The following is a 22,959-nucleotide window of genomic DNA, read 5'->3' as shown; positions in this document are numbered from 1 at the left end:
TCTTCTTTGTAAGTATCACGTGCAGCACAGCTTTTTAAGAAAATTGCACTGCGAAGCAACATGCTTGCTGATGGTTACAAAGTCTTGAAATATAACTGGTGCTTTGTGAGCCTGAAATAAGTTTATTATTCGGTATTCGGTGGCGAGTAATGGAGGCAGTTCAGATATTCATGTGAGCATTACACGTTATGACATAATTAATGAGGCGGTAGGCGGGTCGCGGAGGCAGCCTCGGCGGCCGGCGCGCTCTTCTTATTTCTCTGGCGAGGGCGTTCAGTCAGTCTGGCCGGCCGCTAGTCTATTTCCGAGCAAACCTACGCATCGCCGTCTAGTTTCTATTTGTTTGCCATATAAATTGCTATCATTACATTTGCACTACAGTCTGGTGCGTGCCGCAATATATTTTTAACGACGCGTTGAGCGAAGCGGTTAGATAAACATTTCAGTTTTACAATTTGTTAGACTGTACAATATTGGCGTTTGATTTTCTATCAAGGCCTTACAATCGGGTCGAGCGTAAACTTTTATTGGCTTCTTCTTCAGCGTTTACATTGCAATGTGCCAAAAAATATACTAACCTAGAGGCCGACACAGTGCAGACGCCGGTTAGCACTCGTAGTGTAATAGCGCTAACATTTACTGCATGTTGCTATAACTGTAAAACGAGAACGTAAAGACGATCTATAATGTCAACTGAAATATGTAACAATAGCAATACTGCAAAACCTATACGTGTTGTAACGAAAGAAACACGAGCCGCAAGTTTTCATAGTAAACACGGCGACGCGCCAAGCGTGTGAAGATTTATTTTTCCCAGAACGACAAAGCAACATTGTTCTTTGACTGAAATAGGTCCGAGTTCAAAGCGACGTGCTAGCTCATTAGGAATGAGCTCGCCTTGTTTACGTGCACTTCCTTATATAAATCCAGTGTAATATCTAGCAGAGTGTGAGACCACCCATCGTATATCCTGCATCGTGTTAGCAACGGGTGATTCGTGACACCGAAGGTGGCTGGGAATGTACGCGTACTAGCAATACATCTGTGTCGTGTCCACGACTAAGAATGCGCCACTCATTACCAGTTATTTTAATTACAGCCAGTGTACCTACGTTCAAACGAAAGAGCACTCGCGCCAGCCAGCGCCGGACGATGTGAATACACGCTAACTTTAGATTGTCGCATTGTACTCGCGATTTGATTTCATTAAGCTTAAAGAAAGGATATTTTGAAAGAGTTACAGAATCCATTGTTTGTGTAACTGTAAAAGACTGGTGAACATAATAATACAATAGGAAGCAAGTTCCCAAAGCTAGCTCTGAAATATTTCCGTGAATTTGTAAGAGTCGTTTATCAAACGATGCTCATCTGTTTGAGTGAATAGCCCAACATTAACGGTATTAGCAACCTGAGGGCTTCAGCGGTTTATATCTATAGTTCGGCCATTCAGAGAATGCGTTCCTGACACGTCGCGATTGAACTGACGACGTAACTACATTCATTGATTATTGATATAATAATGTTGTTTTAATGCTCCTCAATTGTTAAAACGGTAAACAACCAGCAAAAATATTTTTATCGTAACTGCAACGCCATTGCAAAGTTACGTCGTCAGTTCAATCGCGACGTGTCAGGAACGCATTCTCTGAATGGCCGAACTATAACATTTTGAAAACAGCTAAAAACATAACATTGAATAAATACTTGCTTGATCTTTTATTTATGATTATATTCAGTGGTATATGTACTTAAGAAAATTGAAAATGTAGATGTTGGGCTGCATATTTTTGCGTTATTTTTGACCGCATTGTATGACTCAGGGTGTAAACGGTTACATTATATGAGTTTATTTGTATGAGTGTGTTGGTATATATGTTGACTTCACGATGCCCATTGTTCTGCGTGCGAATGATCCGCGCAAATGTCACGGTAGTGGCAGTAGCGCGTGCGCATATCGCGATACCACCCCGACACTTGCAGAAGATCTACTGCTTTATGTATTTTTGTCGATTTTATGTTCCCTATCCATAAGGTAAGAAACTGTCATCATGAATTATTTTCTCGCTCGAATACTTGCTTTACTTAATTCTGTAGTAGCTACAGCAGCGTCGTAGTAGATTATTGACTCATACATTTTGTAATGGTTTGCATTTTACTTTACAAAAATCCTAAAGTTTTTAACTAGACTTAGATCAAATGTCTTGTGTTAACCCAACTCACTGGCAAAAAAAAACCACATTGACTCATGATTTCTTAGAACCTCTCAAACATATTGCAATCTGAGTCATTTCTTGTCATGTGGCGTAGCAGAGAAATCCTTCTGTAGTTTGTTCGCTTGTGGTTAGACCCCGGCGTCGATTAATCGTGCTATTATCGCGTCTCAGTGACACGCACTAATGTCGGTGGCTGCGCTGCCAGTCAGCCACCGGCGATGCCAAACGTTTGATTGCACCAAGCGATCCGTACGGCCCTGCTATTAAATGTAACCTTAAGAGTTTCAAATGAAAGCTTTTACTGTGTGCTCGTTATTTATTACACAGATTTATGGTAGCTCTCGATGTCAAAATAGTAGCAAAAACTTAAAACGACATTTTGCATTCTGAGGGTACGGTCAGAATGTTCGCTTTACTTGCAGTAATTCTTGCAACCTTTTCAAAACACTACTTGTTCTTCTACCACGGTCCAAGCAATTGATAAAGCGAAATCGTCAAAGCTACCAATTGCGTGGTGGAAAAGGAAGTTATAATTTTGAACAGGTTACGTTAGTGATGACACCTATATTAATGTCAAAATAGGAATGTTAGGAAACCATCTACCCTTAATGCAGTCTATTATCTTTACTATAACGTGTATTATTTCCGAGATTGTAATTTCCTTGCTGCAACCAACAATTTATATGAAGCTCGCTAATTCTTGTGATTAAAATTCCTTCAGCGTATGAGTTGCATCTCTGATAATCCTCTGACGTTGATAAATGTGTCGCAAGTGCACAGTTGAAAAGGAATTAATTAAATTGTTGAACTTTACCGACAGTGCGCCGGTCTATGCACAATTTATTGCTAAGGTTGAACAGTAAATTAACGCGGTGCATTAATTACAATTGACTTGGTGTGTTCTGTTAACCAAATGTTAATGTTTTGTATGAGGTTGGAGAAAAATATTTGCAGGATCTGATGATTGGAAGTGGTCTAGGGACCGGGAATTTCCCCTGACAATGTCCCAAATATGATGATTGTTCAAATTTAGAGCCAGGATGATTCTTATAATCAGATACAAAGCTTTTGCTATTAGTATTTACAAAGCTTCTTGGAAAACTTTCGTCGAATCCTAATATAAGCTTCAGTCTTATCCAAGGACATTATTTGATAGCATATTCAAATATTGGTAGCGTTCATACAAACTACCTAAGCATTAACGTTTAAATAATTATGTATTAAGCCCCCAGACTACATTAAATATTTTCTAAAGATAATTTGGCTAAGAGCTGAAACAAGCAATAAATTATTAATAACGATGGAAGATTATAACTAAACCACCTAGTTAGGAACTGAATTTTGTAGTAGGCGGTACCCAGAGTTAGCACAAAAGCCTGATTAGGCATAACCCTTAGCATTATTCATCCTTAGCTCTTAGTGGTTATTCGTTGCTACGCTTACATACATAATGATTACAAAATTTTGAAAAAACCCACAAAGAAAGGACTATCTACCTAAAAACTCGAAAATCCCAAGATAAATTGTACGAAATTATATGTCTGGTCTCTGTTGTATCTACAGCTGAAGAATAAAAACTCATATTTTATCATAAGTTTGCCGTTTCAGACTGAATCTGATCCAATATTATTTCAGGAATTTTCTCGCAAAAGTCTCCTGAAGTGGTTAATAGTGTCAAAGGACAAAACTGAACAGTCTGTAAACAAGTGACACAATAAAATATATTGGAGGCGGGTGTCAGCAGCGATCCGGTGTAATGTCAGCGGTGTCATGACAGTCCTGAGACCGTTCATCACGGCTAATGGATCGTTAGCTCGCCACACACCCTCACGCCTCTAATAATACTCCTGTTCAAACAAATGATTACCGCGTATATCTAACCGATTCCAGCGTAGGCTGCGAAACCGCAATGTTACCCCAATTACGCCTTGAGAGCCAGACTTGGCAAATCCTTTGTGAATAAGTGATTGCTTGGAAACCAAATAACTGTCTGGAATTTGGGGAGAAAGGAGTAGTTTCGTGCTAAATATACGTTGTTGAAATAATAAAGCATGCGGTTTCAGGGGCACATTCCGGCAAGGCGTCTCCCAGGCACGCGGCGCCCCCCGGGTGCCTCCCTCTCCTAGTTCCCGCCGGGGTATCATTCATACCCTGGAATTGGGTCATTAGGACGATTGGGAAAATAATATTCTTTTGTTTATCATCTTGAATGAGACTTGTGACAAGTATTACTGTGTTTAGGACCTATTACTTATGTTTATTGGATTAGAAGTAAATAAAACATTATCTACTTACATTTAGTAGTTTTATTTAGCCACCTACTTGCTATACATCATTTTATGCTAAAAAAATAAAGCTTTAGCAAGCTTACATGTCCTAATCCAATAATACCAACATAGCTTCCACGGAAATAAATCTGTATCTGTTAATCTGAAAGCTGTCAAAATACAAAACTACACCATTATTTACTAAGTTCAGCAGATTTTGTAGAAACCTTAACCTTAACGCATCATCGACTACTTACTCCACAAAGTATCAGGGGATGATAAACATTATGTTCGAATGAGTAAACGCAGTAAACAGGGTCTATTTGCATACCTTGTCGAAATATAGGTCAGGTCGCGATATCTAGTCGGCAGGGGCTGGATGCAACGGCGCCCCGGTAACCCAGATGCAGGCGCAAGGGCACCCCCGCGCGCTCACCCCGCCCCTCAACCACTCAACAAGAGCCCCCAGACCTTACACTTCACCACCCTGTCGTCGGTACTCCGTGAAGGGAAGCTCGTAACTACTACGGGAGACCAAGTTACGCTGGTCCCGCGACCAAACTGACAAGAGACTGCATTTCCTAATGATAGTCCCGAGTGAAATGCTTTTAAGAGCCTCGAGGCTTTTAATCTTATTTTTGATAGAGATTGTACTTTTAATGAGATTGAAATTTTTAGTTTTGATGGATAGGCTTAAGTTAAGTGCTACAAGAAAATGTAATTTACACATTTGGTTTGTGCTTGAGTTACCCATAAAAGGTGTGACCTTTTTTCCATTTCCATTAACAAGTTAGCTATGAACCTTCACTGTTTATGAGTAGGTAGTCAAGATAACATTATATTAATTAATTAACAGGAATATTTTCTAACTCATTAAACGGAAAACTAAAATAAATAAATAATTTATTTATGTTGCCAAGGCGGAATGACTAACAGCAGTTAGTATAGGCAGCTCTTATCGTCGTAGTTATTGGCTGGACTGGAAGTAGGCAGAGACATGGAAATATGAGATCACTGTATTATGTGAACAAGTCAAAACATGTTGGTAGCAATGTATAGACGAAGCAAACTCGCCTGTTTCCTACACATTAATTAAAAAGCTTTATATGTATAATAAACAAACGCCGACTGCGAGAATAAGTATTTTTATTTCAAACTCTTTGTTTTATGTTTCAGTTTCACGACTGAAACTTTTTTATATCAGTAGCTACTGAAACAGTTATTCAACGTGTGTATTGTACCCTCACATAATTAAAAAACTTTTAGAATTTCATACATATTTGTGGTTCATATTTTGTTATTCAGTTCTGTGCGGATCGCTTACATATTGTCTACCTGTACCTGGCAACTTACTGGGCACGTATTATGGTATGTAGATGAGGAATGCTTATCACACCACTAATGTGTTTCACGTTGTCCACTCAGTGTGACAAGGAAGAACGATCAACGAAATTCAAGCCAGATAAACCGCACTGGCATTAGTGTGATTCTAAGAATTTGTCCAAACAAGTTACGAAGCTCGAAGAACAAACACACACGTAAACAATCCATATTTTACATACACAGGCACGTGGTGTGTGTGATCACGGCGTCACTACACAATCAGTATGACAGAGCTACGAAGCCTGGCAACAGTGTGCGCACAGGCGCGCGTGTCTGTGTGAGTGTGGAGGCATCGCGGTGCGCGTGTGTGCGTGCGGAGCGTGGGCGGTATGTACACAGAGCTTTCACGACGCAGCCTTGGCCGCGAGACACGTGCGTCGGTAGGGCGGTGCCCGGCCCTACGAGATCTTACTATCGATGTCCACTAGACAACACAGCCAACTCCAGTAACATTCATATTTTGCCTTGAATATTTAACAATACCCTGTTGTCACATTGAAATTTAAAATGTCACATTAAATAACAGTTAGTACCTATCTACATTATATGTATTGGTATTACTGTGGCTTACGCAATAATTACATTAAATTGGTAATATGTTTGTTGTTTTGTATCTCCACGACGTACTTTTAACCGACGTTGTTTCTTATAAAAAGTTCAACATTCGAAAAAAATTTTTAAGCTCACAAATGTCATTGACACCTGTTATCTAAATAATATGTATAATCTATTGAATGGAGTACATAACATGAAGCAAAAATTATGTGCCCCATTTTCTTGTTTGCAATAAAAGTTGTTTTTTTTTTCAACGAGCTCTCTAACGGCCAGTTTCTTTATCAAAAGTTAAAGTTAAAGTAATGTCTAAAGTAAAAGTAACGGTCAAATACGTTTTTTCAAGGCTAAAGTGACAGCAAAACTAATAGAAAAATTGAATTTGACCGTTACTTTTACTTTAGACATTACTTTGACTTTTACTTTGGCTTTAACTTTTGATGAAGAAACTGGCTGTAACTTAGTTTAAGTTAAGTTATTTGCCGCTGTCCTACGTGCTATCTTGATTTCAGCACCAAAATTAATCCATGGACATGGACACAACAAATCATGTGGACCGACTTTTTCAGTGAACTCAAATATCTAGGTTTCTCAAGCACACTGTAAAAGACAGGTCAACGATACAAGATACGTATTTAATTTCAGTGAATAAAAAGTGAGCCTACTAGTGTTAAGTATTTTAACACTTTTGCCAAAAATTGCTACCCATCGTGCGTGTTACTACCTACAACAACAAGAACCGTATATTTTTACTAGTTATTTCAAACCCAAAAATTACAGATTTTCTTTAATTGGTTACAATTTTTTTCAATAGAAAAGTAATTTCTCAGATTCATATCAGAAAGCAGCCTCGAATTTTCTATTTTACATCGATAAAGTCCCATCCCTCGAGGCGGCGGAATGGAGGCAGGCGGGGGAGGGTGGAGGGTGTACTCCCCTGGTTCCTCTCGCTCTATCAGCTGAGCGGCACGTGCATCGCATATACTATTTCGTCTAGTGTACACCAACACTACCGGAGTACAGGTCAGCCAGCGATCTCGCCCGATGTTTGCTCACACACAACACATTTACATGTTATGTAAATTGTTAACCACCATTTGGGAAACGTTCGCGATACATAAACACCAGTACATACAAGCTTATACTTACACATAAATTCGTAAACTGGGTTTCTTAAACGACCCGTCGAAAGAAATGTTGATACGCGAAATTAGAGTATTTAGAACTATTGAAACAGGTGTAAATAGAAATGCAAAATCTCCATTGCTCTAGTTAGCTGCTTCTGCAGTTGTTCTAAATACTTATTTTTAACAAATTCAGGTAAATTATGTGTTACACTGGAACAAAAATTACATTTGCTAGTTGTTGATCAGTTGTAAGAAGTTTTATCCCAGTAATTTCTCAAATCAGATAGACCTTAATCATGTACCATATTTCTATGTAAATGTCCTTATTTATTCCTCTGAACTTTTCCCGAATACTTATTTACACTAGCAACAAACTGTAGCAATTGCAAATTATGAACCCTGTCCACTTTGCCTTCTATATAAAATCTATCCATAATTTTAACTATCTTTGCTTTAAGTACTTAGCCTCTAAATGTTAACAAACAAAAATCTCCCCAAAAACATACTTCCAAACAAAATATGTAACTTCTCTGCTGTAACTAGAATTGATTCGAAATCCTATTTGCATGTCAGTTGCCTTCGAAACCTTTAAACACTGTCTATTTCGTAATACCATAAAGGTACACGAAAATATCAATATCCATTTGGTTAAGACGTGAAAGCTATGACTAACTTTCACATTTGCCTATAATAATAGAATGGATGGTTTGAACGCTAGTTTTGGGATAGGCCGAAACTAGGCTCGGACTGAGCGAGGCCGCATTGTGGGACTATTGATCACGGACTCCATATTTAGCTGTTCCACATAGCGAGCATTTTGACCAAAACAGTCTGAGCTAGGAAAGTACTAAAGGTTCGCAGAGACTAAGCCATTAGGCTGGCCTATGTTTTACTAAATGTAATCAACGTAAGTACCTATCTGATTACAGTAATGTTTGATATCTCAAATATAGATCTTCATACTTTGTCTATGGGGAAATAGTCTGGTGTTCTTCGCGCACTCAGGTATTTTGTGAAGATACCTAAATGATGTATGAGCAGTGACAGGAATAAAGCATTTTCACATTTTTTGTGATCACAGTTTCACCCCTGACAAAATAGCTAATTCTTCAAACGACAAATATTTTAATATCTAGCCCTAAAAAGGTACACAGATTGACAACTCGATGAGCCGTAAAGTTGTGAATACAATGACAGTAGCTGAAAATTCGGGCTCATGCCAACAAATATCATCAAAGTAAGATGCTACAAAAGTAACCTTTTTTCCACCTCATAGCTTTCCTTAGAAGGGCGCAGGTTTTCAAAGAATTTTCCGTCTGTCTCGAAAATGTTCGCAAACAATGCCACAAGTGAGCACGTAGGTATAATCTCGTATAACAAATTCGCCCGTCACTTTGTTTTGTAACCCGTCGATCTGATATGCGCGCGCGCATGAATGCATTCGCTGTGTGACGGCTTCCCCATATGGCCAAGGCTAGGCCTTTTATGGCTCATATAAGTGGCCACTCACCCACCGCCTGAACGAGCCAGCCATATCAATGAACTGGCCATCAATAAAACATGTGGCACTAAGCCAGAAAAGGAAACGGCGAAATGAGAAAAAGAAATATTTGAAAAAGGTATTCGATGCGTACACTCGATTGTTTGTGCGATTTGAAAGCATTCAATGTAAAGCTGAGTGCACACACCATGAATTATTCGCGGCCATTACTTTTTGCTTTTCGCGGTACTATCCACCATACTCGTCGTAATTGATTCAATATCATTACATAAGTATCGTTGTGTGGCCTTACATAATAGGCAGTCGGAGGGGTAAAGACATACTAGCAATGATAATGAATGAATGATTCAAATCGAATCTTACAAAGTTATAACCAACCAGCGACAATGCGTGCACATTATTTAAATAGAGAGCTTTTGCGGAAAAACAAATAAAAACCGCAAGCGCGAGTTCAGCCCATTTAAATTATGCGAAAAAAAAATGTCTTGAATAGCACGTTCTGAGTGTGTACCCTGCTCTACTGGTTAGATCGTAACAGACAAGTTTCGACTCGTTCCTGGATATTCCGACCTCTGAACCTAACCTAATCTCAGATTGGTTGTAACGTGAGATGCGCCGATATACTGTGGCTAAAATAAAAACAATTGAACTGTTGAGGTCCCGACTCGTGGGAAGTCTGACGGACTGGCTGGTCACGAGGCACATTCTTGTGGCTTGTAGTCTGAAGCACAGACACTCCCCAATTTCGACCAATATGTGACGCATACGGCACGAAAGAATGACGAAATAGATGCAAAGATGTAGAATTAATTATCAGCAGAGTAAAGATGAAGTAGAAAGCCTTAAACTAAAATAAGAAAGAAGTGAACTATTTTCTACACTAAGTTTTCAAGATCTGGGGAAACAATCAGGGTCCGTACTGCAGATTCATCTTTATTACTACACACTTCTTTAATTTATGCATTTTCTTTTCATAGATATAACATACCATGTCTAAGGATTGACATTTTTTGTTTTTTTTTTTTCCGAAAAATAATTCAGTCCATATCAGAGCCTTGCAACGCGACTCTTACTCAAACACTTCTCCCACATGGATAGAGTATTATTTTTTGCATTATTTTTAAGAAACGTAGAATAAATTGTGTGTCATCGTATTACTTTCATATTTTGATTTCATTCATAGAGCCTGCTTAGTTTCTCTCTTCTTTATATTTTCAATTTCACACAAAAACTGCAAGGAACGCACCCAAAAATTCCCATACAGTTTGCACGACACATATCAATTATTCAAAATGACGAAACAAGTGTTTTTTAATACCCAGTGATTTTAAATATTAAAAATAATGATAGTGTATGGTTTATCTCCATGCCCGCGGTCCCCTAATGAAGTAGTTTGCACAGCTGCATTCCCGGCGCTCATTTTCTGGGAACACACATCTTTAATGGTAAGGTGGAATGCAAGTTTTTTAAAGCCAGTGCGTGTGCGTATGATTTTTCATTGAAATTTAAAAAGAAAACGCCTCGCTCGTGAAGTAATAAAAGCAGCACCGAGCACGCCGGCGGCGTTTGTGTCATTCTTTTTTTTTGTCGTCTGCAATCCTTAGCTTGTTTTATTACGTGATGACAAAACAACTTCTATTTATGGTTTTAGCCGAGCAATGTAGCGAATACCGAGCAGCTTAGTGCTATTATCTGTACATTTATGTATACTATAAATTCTATTTCGGTGCGTGGCTACAAGACCATAAAGTAGCATATCTACCTACGTTGTGATCTCTCGTGTGATTTGCTAGTTGGGACTGCTTTAGCAGTAACTACTTAGCATTCAGTATTAACGACCACTATACAGTAGATAGCAGTGGCTTTGTACTATGATCAGTTTATTGAGTAATAGTGGCAGGTATCGGCGTAATTATCACTGAACGGTGCACATTCCCATGAGCTGTTCGGGAAGCCTCACAGGCGCGCTCACGCGATCTCCGCCCGCGCAATCCGCGTGAGAATCATAAAAGGATATCGCTAAAATTCTTTCAACTTTCCGTGAACACTCTCCTCGATAAAAGCTAAACTTAAAGTCACATTAGCCATACACAACTTGTAACATTAAAAACACGATTAATCACTTCACTTTAAACTTATCTACCAGTTTTTCATGTTGCTTCCCAATTAAAACTCGAAAAAATAAGTTACTGGCAAAAATAACGAATGTATTAAAGATAGTCACTAAGAAATAAAAGTGAATTCAGTTGGTTCTTAGAAAAGCTTCGGGCGGGTCCCTATATGGCAAGATAAAAGGGGTTATGGAGGGCATCGTTGGTCGTTTGCGTGTGTTAAGCCGATATCTGGTCGGCGGCGAATGCTGCGAATATCGACACGAACAGGTTGAGTGTGTTTGTTCGTTTAATGGGTCACATCACAACACACAAGTGTAGTCCTTGTTCAGCCTGCCCACACGAATTGAGAGAATCACGTGCACCAAACACGCAACACTGTGGCCAATTTCGTGCTCTGCGCTCATACCAAATTGAGACTAAACGGTTGAATTTGAAATAGAGAGACAGATTAATGATACCACTGGATTTTGGACACAAAACAGTTAGGAGGACGTGAATTTTAATATACGAGGACAAAGAAATTAAAGGAATTACGTCGACACAATTTCGTCGTGGCATATCATGTTTAACAAAAGAGTAAAAGTTTTAACTCAACAGCAACTACAACGTAACACTATCAAATAACAATACTATGATCAACCGAAGTGGAATCTACGCAAGTATTTATTTTTTATTCTTTAGTCGGCTACTTCCGGGTCGGCGAACGGTCAGCCGGCAACAAACAAATTCTTAGTAAACCTAATAGCCTAGGCAAACAAAAGTAGGTGTTTCTGCTACATCGACGAACTGGCCATCCGAATTGATATCTATTATGTCACCAATATTTACGTAATGCCACAGTTTTGATTTTTTTTTTTTGCTTAAACTATCTAATTTTATCCAGTAGCAGGTTGTACTCTCATATTTATTTATGTATCGATCTGTGTCTTTTATATTAATTTTACCGTAACCGAAAATTATCTCAATACAATTAACGAATATCGAAACAACAGTTTCCTTGTCGCTGGTCATCATCGTGAGTAAGACTTTTAAAGTCATATAACGTCAGATTTTGGCTGTTCTGATCTCTTCTTATAAATAAATTGAAGTCTTGAGACTTGAATTGTGTCACCGCATTAAAAATAAGTTCACTTTATCATGCATTTGCGTATTTACTCCAGAAAACTGAAAAAGAGGTCAGTGTTTATCTAACATCCTAATTTTAGTAAGTCAGATTTATATCAATAGTAGCGTAGAACCGATGTGGGGCACGCTAACAGACAAGGCTTCTTAAAATAGCATCGTTAATGAGTGTAGTGCGAAATGATGAAGCTTAAGCGCCAATAAACAAATGATTGCTGACAATTATTGCGAACAGCGGCGCGGGCGCAGGGGCCGCGTAGCGCGGTAGTCGAGCGCGCCAATGCCGTTCACTATCATCGATTTATATTTCCATTAAAATTGCTAATGCTAATTTCGGTCCTAATTGCCGCCAACGCAAACGCTAAATATTTTTGTAAGTCAAGGCATGAAAACAAGTTTGCGTTTAATACATTTCTAACGATAAGGATTCTCTCGTAAAGTTCTGAAGTGAGGTCGATATTTCGGATCTTGTTTTTTATATACAAGCCTGTTATATGATCTATGAATTCCTAGAATGCCTAACTTGTTGAACAACATTACATTTTATCTAAGGAATGTCCAGTACGGAAAGGAATTGCTAAAATACCTTCTTTCGTGGAAACTCTGCCCCAACCAAAGGTCCCTTCAGAAAATAACCTGTTCCTGAAAATATGAATGCATATAATAATTTTATTCCTTTGTGAACCCAATAAGGTCTGAAACTGAAACGTCAATATCTTCCACCATAGGACAAATATGTAATGCAAAATAGAATTTAAAAAGACAAGTGTTCAAAATTCTACCAAGACCAGGGTTACTCTCAATTTATTCAGCTAACCTTATGGCGGGCTTGCCTGTTATGGGCACCTCTAACCGTGGCCAAATATGTACAAACATTTTACGTAGAAGTAAATAGTGCGATGTGTAAGCTGGTAGTAAGAACTCTTTGTAAGCTATCGACTATCGACATGAGCGCAGCGCGTCACTGTGCGAGGTTAGCGGGCGCTGCGTTTGCGCACACCGCGCGACAAGGACAACGACCCCCGCAACCTTGGCTATGCCAATTAATTTCAACAATGTTCTCTTACTCACTATTATGCGGTAAAATTATCTCCTCCATTATTAAGAAAATAATTTCAACTTAATTGTTGGCATGTCCATTTTCTAAGATGAAATATCGAGATTAAAGCACTTCGAGCTTCCTGTATTTGGTTATTTATTACGAGATGGATGATTCGCTGAGATTGGATCGGGCTCTTTGTGTTATTATATTGAAACTGTGAGAGAAGCTCTTCGTAGAGAGTAGATAGCCACCTAATAACATTGAGTGGTAATGGAGAAAGAATTCTTCCTAATGTTGTGGATTATCTAACTAAGAAGCATTTTAATCTGATTTTCAATATCGATAAGTGTGTAATACGTGCCTCTTCCTTAAATATATAAAAGATTTACAACTGTAGATGTTTTACGTAACAGAAAATGTAAATAAAGAAATAGCTATGTATGTACAGCTACGTATCTACTCTACGTAGATGTCCAAATAAAGCTAAAAGCACACATGGAAGTATGCACAAACGTAGACATACAAACACGGGTGTACCCAAAGCAGTTCAAAGCACCGTCATACATTTAGATACATAGAGTATTATGTACAGAGTGAACAACAATAACAAGGCCGGCGCGTAATCAATTCCCAGTAAGTTAAGCTCCAATGATTTACTCGAATAAGTTGTAAACACACCATTGTGTAGAGCAAGCGTAAATACTACAATTTTATACTGTAGCCGCTATGGGCAGGCGCAAGGATAATGACCCGCGAGCGTGCGCCCGCGCCGCGCCCGCTCCAGCCACAATACACGCAGGTATTTGTACTATAAACAACGACGAACAATACCCACTTACACATTTATGACACACCTACTTAATATTGTGCAAGTACTTACCAATTCACCGAGATAATGTATCATTGACGTATCGTTAATGAGACGTGCAATCAGACGCATCCGAATGTCCTCTGCTTAATAGTAGCTTATCAATCAAATCGTTTTGTTTTGATTGTGCTAGGCAATTCTATTTTCCTAGGTAAATAAGGATGATGAGAAAACCCGAGATATGAATGAGAATACATTATGATGTGATTGTTTTTCCTCTATCAGTCTATCTATAACTATAGCATCATGCGTGTTCTCAAATCCAACTAATATTAGCTATCTTTCCGACTAAAGATAAAGCATAAAATTATCATAACCAGACATCCTCCCGACATATCTAAAGCGTAGGTAGGCACAGACAGATAATCCTAACTACCGAAAACTGTTTACATTAAAAACAAGTCTTGTAGTTGAAACATTTTATTTTATAATTATTAATTAGCTTTAACAACAGATAACTTTACTTAACACAAACAATGTTTTTATTTTATGATTCTTCAGGCAAGTTACGAGCGATGAACCAGAGCCGGCTTCAGTAAAACAATTTAAATAATGGTTGCGCAGTAAAGTAATGTAAACGCAAGCCGATGTGGTCTCGTGTGATGTCTCGTAGATCTCAATAAGTAGATATGTGTGTATAATGATGCGAAAGAATGTTTCGTTTCCGGTGTTCATGAATCGCTGTTTATTTTTACACGTCAAGATCAAACACGATTAAATGGTCCGTTGGATAATATCTTCTGCTAGTTTTATTTCTCAGCATGACCACCGTCCTCTTATTTTTATCCGGTATCGAGTGTTGATCTCATTACCTGGCGACAATTATTCACATCTCTGAAACGTCTGTTCGGAAATAATAATTGTTATTCTAAAAGCACCGGAATATGAATGGCGAATTCCTCTGCCCACTTACTGGCCTGAATGATTTCGACATTCTTGGCGCAGCTCCGATAATCCGAGAAAAAAATAAACGAACGCCAACGTAAATAAGCCCCACTCGGAGTTGAAAGTGCGCACTGTGCGCAGCGGACGGCGACCGTCGGCCACGGCACGAAAAATAAATCACGTCGATATGGTACGCTCGGGATAACGTATTTTTACGCAACAGGCTCTTTGTTTATAGCTAGTAACGTCGTCCAACAGACGGCTGGTTATTCAACCGGGCGCATTCCGCGACGGCTCCACTTTTTGCTCGGCCTCGGCCGCCGGCCGTCCTCCTCGACGGTGAAAAACGACCAATTAGAGCTTTTACGGCAGGAATTAACATCGCGCATTGTCCGCGACAGCACGGCTGCGGCACGACTGCGCTGCGGCTGCGGCACGCCGCCAGGCCGCGCGGCTGCCGGGACACTACACACGTCTACTATCTCCCAACGAATTCTTGGAAGATCTTGGCAGTGCTCACTCAAAAACAAATTTATACACTCTGAATTATGCACATTTTATGTTCATTTATCTGAAAGAAGATGTTCCCATTGATGTGAGGTAATAGCGGTGGCGCCGCTATGGCGATCCGACGCTATTGTTTACTCCCCATGAACCGTACACATGCTTACATCGCTCCTAATAGACTAAAAACCCTTTTAGCACTTACTGGAGACATTTTTAAGTAAACAAAAACAAACATGTTGATATCAGCTGCCGGAAAATCCTCAAATAAGGAAAAAATAATTTAATTCAGTATTTACAAAGTAGCATAAAGGATACATTGAAAACTGTAAAGTTCTATTTGATGTATATTATATACTTGTTCTATTCATGAAAAGGTAAATAAATCAGTTATTGTAAAAGATACGGAAAAATAAGAAAATAATTGACATTGTAAAAACAACACATGCATTCTAATTTTGGAGTGTTTTGATTAGTCACATCGATTCGTTTTAATCTGGAGGCCTAGTGTCGGACAATGTATCGATAAAAAATAAAAAAGAACAGTTTATGGACGTGCGTGGCCCCCGAGCACTGACGCCAATAAAACCCATCAACACAGACTTGGTGTTGCAACTGCTAAATATTGTTCCCGAACTGAGTAAACAATAGTAAACTTTCATTAGAGAAAAACATGTGAATAAAAATTCCTCTTCATTTTCTTTATACTTAAATATGTTGAGGACAAAATGGTTATTAAAACATAAGCTGTCTATTTATGCGGATTATCAAGATATTCACCTTGAATACGATTATCTGTAACTCTATTAATAATCTTATAAATAACAGGTGTGAAGAACAAATTATGTGCCTAAATTAGTGAACTCATAATTATGTATCTGCGTTGTGCAATATTCAAATTTAAAAAATCGGAATTGTTTATTGGGGATTTTCTGATATACGAGTCTGGTAACCCCACGAACTCGCATCACAAAAAGTTAACTCCCGGAGCGCACCATCAACATTATTTATATTTTTTTCTGCGGCAAAGTGGTGTCGAATTACTATCTCGGAATGTGTAGTAGAGCCAGACACTAGACAAGACGAGACTCAAGAATGTGCCTTTTACATTCTTCTATATTGGGTGTAATCTTTCTCAGATTTCAAAAACAACAAAATCTTGTAAATAATAAACTTGAATTTTACTGAATTGTCTACGATTAGGTATGTCCTGCCTGCTGGATGCAGGTCGCCTCCAACAGGTATCTGTGGAGATCTAAGGGGGAGGCCTATGTTCAGCAGTGGACGTCCTATGGCTGAGATGATGATGGTCCTGTCTAGTGTTATGTTTGATAAGCCAGGCTTGCGAATGGTTTTCTTAGTTTCGTGAACCAAATCTCAGTAATGTGGATTTAGGCTTGCTACCAAAGCAATAAACTCAACACCGAGACCAAGGCAACACGTTGCAAAATGCAGGTGTTGGATCGATGTCAGAATTGCCATAACAGCTTAACGGATAGAATGTCAACTAACACTTAACTAAAAATTTCACGCACTTCTGCTTTTAGCGCGGCAAGTGTTAAATGAATTCAAAACTATGCATATCGCGTATTTAATCTTTTAAAACACCCAATAAAGGTAATCTAATTAGTCTCTAAAATTGCCCACCAGTCGCGAAAATCGCACAATTATTCCTAAATTGTGGTAAATGGGACAAAATCAGCATGGACCTTGTGTTTTATTACAGTTTAAAGTAGCTATTCTAGATAGCCTTATGTGAAGAATGTTAATAGATTATGGTGTCTGGCCGTAACATAAGAGGTCTTTAAATCGCGTGCTATTCTGATTCCCCAAACAAGGAATTTTTAAACACAACATTGATATTACTTTAAAATAAACCGGCCAAGTGCGAGTCGGACTCGCGCACCGAGGGTTCCGTACAAATCCTGGTTAGATAAAAAGTGAGTCTCGCGCCAACCGTTCAGTTTAGAACAATCATAGTTATGGTAATTTCGTGAGAGTCAAAATAGCTAATATTTTTTATTTTATAATATAACTAAAATAGTAGGCCAGTACCTTGTAAAAGTTATTTTATTAAAGTTATTTATATACAACATTTTATAGTCATCATTCAGAAATCTGATTGAAAATAACTAATTATGTCTTAAAGGTCATTGGGCATATCTGACCCGCTTTGTAAAAAGTGGCGGACATGAATCAAAGTAGTTTTAAATCGTGGAGAATGGTATGACGTTTCTTTGAATGTCCAGGATCGTTTGAAAAATATAATAGACAAGCAGTTTCAGAGGATTTTACAGGTTGCAATGCTAGTTTTTATTGTTAAAGACTTTTCATAAAGAAAGGATCTGGAAACCCTGAGTAATCGAGGGCAACTCTTGAATATTGTAGTCACGCATCGAGTCAAAACCAGACATGTGAGTGTATTTTTGAGGGTACTTGTAAACAGTGAAGGTTTGGAGCTGATTTGATTATGGAGACTACAGAGAGTCGAGGGAACTCCTGAACGGTATGTTGCAACTACCACGTGTTTGGGCTTATTTTATTCGTATTGGCGAAGACTTTCCACATAGATAGGTTTAACTGCCATTGTGGGATCGATAGCAAAGATCAGATATAGTTATGGGAACTCCTTTACAATTTATAACGTAACCTTGTGTTGGAGCTTATTTTATTTTAGGTGATGAGAATTCACTACTAATGGGATCTATTATTTTTTTAAACATGCATAGAGTTCTCTCGACTTTCTCACGTCTCCATCATCAGGTAAGCTCTAAACTTTCACTGTTTGATAGTATCACCAGACATACATCTGAGAATCAAGTTTTAATCCTATGCATGCCTACAATTTTTTATAGTTGCCCTCGATTTCTCAGGATTTCCATCATCAGATCCTGACCTGATGACAATGGAAATAAACGGCGAGTATACTCTTTCACTACAAAGAAATGATTTCTCAAATCCGTCAAATTTGGTCGTTTAAATTCCCCATTGAAATGAGGAAAATATTTGATGTTTACACCTGATTTTCTCTAGATTCTCACGGTTCACATAGATGCGACTAATGCCATAGTAAATCAGAGCCTTTATCATTATACTGTGCTATATTTCGTTCGTATCCGCCGTGGGTATGGTTTTCATACTAAGGTGCCCAATGACCTTTGAATGATTTAAAATTTTTCATAGTTTAGTGGCAATTATATTTAAGAAGTGTTTGATATGAATTTCAACTTTAATATCTCTACGCGTTCATGTAAAAAAGGGTAGTTAGTAAGTTTATAATTATTAAAAAAATATTTTATGTCGTGTAAGCAAAAATAATATTTTAATATTTTATGTAACTTCAAATTTATCATTTTCGCAATTTTTCCTTTATCTGTACTATATAACGCTGCTTCGTGGCGAATTTCAAGATTCTGAGTTCACGGGAAGTACCTTGTAGGTTTTGATTCCCTAGCGTGTGACAGAAATTCGTCTAAGGTGTCGGTATAACTGCTGTATCTTTTGATCGCGTTAACTTAGAAGTTTGTTTTTTTCACTGCCTAAAGGGACAATAGACTTAGGTATTTGGTATAAATTTCAATTTGATACCTTTATTCGTTCGTGAGAAATAAGGTAGTAAGTTTCATTTTATTAAAATATATTTTTTTATATTATATAACTAAAAAAATGAGATTTTCGTAATTTTTCCTATATTTGCATTATATGACAATACTTCATGCCAAATTTCAAGACTCTGAGTTTACGGGAAGTACCCTGTAGGTTTTGATTCCTTTGCGAGTGTCGAGAATTTGTTGAAAATATCGACATAATCGGTTGTATCTTTTGATTGGCTTGGCTTAGAAGCTTGATATTTTCACAGCTTAAAGGGACAACAGACCTGAGCATTTCATGTGAATTTCATCTTGATACGTCCACGCGTTCTTGAGATAAAGGGTCTTGACAGACAGACAGACAGACAGACAGACAGACAGACAGACAGACAGACAGACAGACAGACAGACAGACAGACAGACGGACAACAAAGTGATCCTATAAGGGTTCCGTTTTTTCCTTTTGAGGTACGGAACCCTAAAAATGAGTTAAACCTTAAGTTAAACAATTCCAAGAAATTAATTTTATAATGCAGGAAAACCACTTTTATTTAAACTATGAGAAATTAATTTTATTGCCCAGTTACTTGCAATAATTGTACCAGTTAATTCCTTCTAGACGGGTTTTATTTTTCATTCATTCGCGTTAGATTATATCTCGTTCAGAGTTAGGTAAACGACTGTTTTCATATCCGTGAGAAATGTACATTGTAACTATCTAGACTGTTATGTTCTAGTACGTATTATTTCTATTAATCTACATGCTTTTCAATAACATGATGACATCACTTTCAATTGATTTGCAATATAAACGAGGACAATAGTGATCCTTTCCAAGTTCCTTAATTACAATTTATTTGTGACGATGACCACCGTCGACCGACAATTATTTTCAAGTTGTAGGAAAAGTTTACTTCTATAGTTATGTCGAGTAAAACCGCTTTGAGGCCAAAGTGTCGACGTCGTGGCCAACAATCATTAGTACCTATGACTGATCATTACAAAAATTTAGTACAAAATTAATATTACCTACTTATGTTTCTACCTATGTGACAATTAGTATATGGGTATCGATGTATCATAATTTTCAGTATCTGCAAACCCTGCATACTGTTCAAAGTACTGTAGGTCGTGAGAAGCCCTTTGTTTACATCTGATATTTCTTGTGAATGATGATTCCATTGAAACTCTCTTGAAATCATAAATAAGTATAAAGTATCGTTTACGTAAATCAATCGTAGCTGACTTACCTGAACCCGTATCTTCCCAAATCTAAATTTGGGAAAGACCCTTCAAAAAAACCTCTACCTGTCCCCTGGCGTCACCGAGACCTGTCAATTTTACTACGAAACTACGTTTGGATGAAAAAATGACAATTTAGTATGAGGTGGCGCTTAGTTGTAAGTGCTATTATTGTATGTTCACAATAAGTAGAGTGGCTTGAGAGCGGCGCTATTCGGCTATTATTACCGTCTGTGCCAGGTAGGTACCTGACGTGGCCAGCACCCGACGGCCCGTTAAATTCGCTGTCGCCGACAATACACGTCGTGTGGGTGTGCCCTACAAATAGACAAGGATAATTGCTATCCAACTGTTAAAATTGGTACTTATTGTAAGTGTGTAAGACGCGACAGCTTCACACAGTTACTCCCAGCCTATCATTTACAATTCCGTTTATAATTCAAAAAGTAGACGTTGAAATAACAAAACTTTTTATACATGTACATTTTCCTTTGTTCAATTATAATGAACATTTTTAGGATTTGTTTATCTTTCTCTTTAAATGTCACGTGAAGCTTTGTCTGTGTTAAAGGACAAAGTTTACGATAAAGTAAATTATTATACAAAAAATGCTCGATAACGTAACAACGTAAGATAGAGAATGAAATAACTTTTAGCAAAGTCATCTTTCATGTGAACTCTATAAAATGTGTTACAAAAAATAGTGTAAGAAGCGAATGTTCCCAGACATTCATTAGTCGCAGCGCACAAAGCACAATGGACATATTGGGCCCATGTGTGCAGAACCCTTCACGGACGATTGTGTCCACATTGTGCCCAAATCACAAATTTTACCGAAATACTGTCAAAAGCCCAACACCGACTTTTGCACTTCATCAAAAATAAATTTATCTGGAAATAATACAGTCCCGAACCTGTTGGACCCATGTTGTTCTCTCACACAATGCCTTGAAAAAAATTACCTTCAGCGTTTTTGCACCCCATTGTGCGCTCTAAACTAAACTGAATTATTGTTTTTAACCAAGTTTTTATGAGGCGTTTTCAAGTGTCCTATGAATAGATCCCTTTGAAAATGACCATTCTATTGTTTGTTCAATTCAAAATGCCACATTACCTTGTTCAACGTCTTTTTTCAACAAGTGGAATTCTATTGAACTGTGAATATGAATGTTTAACAAAAATTTAATTTTCTTATTGTTACAGATTCTGCAGTATATTCGATAATACTTAAAGGCAGAAGCGAAATTTTATTGTGAGATAAAATAGAGGATCATTTTCAGGTCCCCATGCTAATTTAGGAATTTAGTTCCACAATATGTTAGCAATTAAGTTCTATATTTGTTAAATTATAATGTTGACATATTATTTACTTACCTGATAGTAAGAGTGATATCAAAGGATCTGTAGTCTAATTTACTGAGGACACTTCCCATACATGGACACCTGTTGAATCCTGAATCAAACCTCTGAATGCCCTCTAGTGGACAACCGACGAACCAAGCAGTACGTTATGACTGAGCGGTCACTAACAGCCTTCCAAACGATAGTGAATTGTATGCTAGTAGGTAAGTCTGTTATTAACACACCCAAAGCATGTAGCATACGGACGCCAGATGGCGCCTGTGTAGCTATCTACAGTTATTAATTTAATCTGTTATTACAATTAGTATGAAAACCTCTTTTGAATAAACCTCTGAAAACTCATTGTCAACCATTGTCAATTTGTTGTCAACGCAAAATGGCTCTCATATTTGGCTATCATTTGGCTATGAAACCACCATTTCAAAATTTGTGATAAATTCTGTCGAAGTTTTCTTTCGAAGTGACAACCTCAAACCCTTGTTCATATTTGTATATAAATCAAACAATAAATAAATAAAAAAGGGACAGAGTGATAAAGTAATATTTGTTTTAAAAATATTTTTACGTAAAATGTCGGACATATTTCACAGTAGCTGTTACACTTCGCGTACTTCTGGATACAAGTACCGCACGCTGTCCACGAACACTGGGGACCGCAGGAGTCGAGACAGCCGGGAAGACAGCGCCTACGAGAGGAAGTTCAGAGAATTACGCAAGGCAATCCTTACCAGAGTCAACAAAGAAGTCAACCAGACACACAAAGCTAGACACACGATTCTGGATAAGTTTACGAAGCTGGATGCTAAGATTGATTCGATGCTGGAATTACAGAACACGGTGGCTCTACTTAGGCAGGACTTGATCGCAGCAGGCAATTCCATCATGGACATTTTGAGTAAAGTGGATAGGATAGAAGGTTACAACTCGCGGTCGGAAATGATGAGTTTCCAGTCACAGATGACGAACCTGAGGGTCCAGGCGCCCATCGTAGAAGAAAAAGAAGAACAAGACTCAATAGTAACTCACATTTAGTTCGCGAGTGTTAATGACGTGTTACTTACAATTATAATGCATTTGTTGGAGTACAGTAATCTGTATTATTGCACTGTTATCAACGGCTGTCTAAACATAAAGTAGGTAATTATTACATTAGGTATACGGAAATGTTTTCATATTTGTTTATTATT

At 38.0% G+C, this 22,959-nt stretch overlaps 1 protein-coding gene across 1 annotated transcript; it reads left to right on the top strand.

The window, feature by feature from the left end:
• Nucleotides 1-22,147: 22,147 nt before the first annotated feature.
• Nucleotides 22,148-22,859, top strand: LOC124635287. The gene has a single exon (XM_047171153.1). It carries the CDS (start codon nt 22,343-22,345, stop codon nt 22,802-22,804), a length of 462 nt encoding a protein of 153 aa, XP_047027109.1. The 5' UTR covers nt 22,148-22,342; the 3' UTR covers nt 22,805-22,859.
• The last annotated feature ends 100 nt before the right edge of the window (nt 22,860-22,959 follow it).

The sequence above is a fragment of the Helicoverpa zea genome, chromosome 12, assembly GCF_022581195.2.
Source record: "Helicoverpa zea isolate HzStark_Cry1AcR chromosome 12, ilHelZeax1.1, whole genome shotgun sequence".
Taxonomy (NCBI): Eukaryota; Metazoa; Arthropoda; class Insecta; order Lepidoptera; family Noctuidae; genus Helicoverpa; species Helicoverpa zea.
Note: the sequence above shows the minus strand (reverse complement) of the source record. Positions and strands in the feature narration are given on the sequence as shown.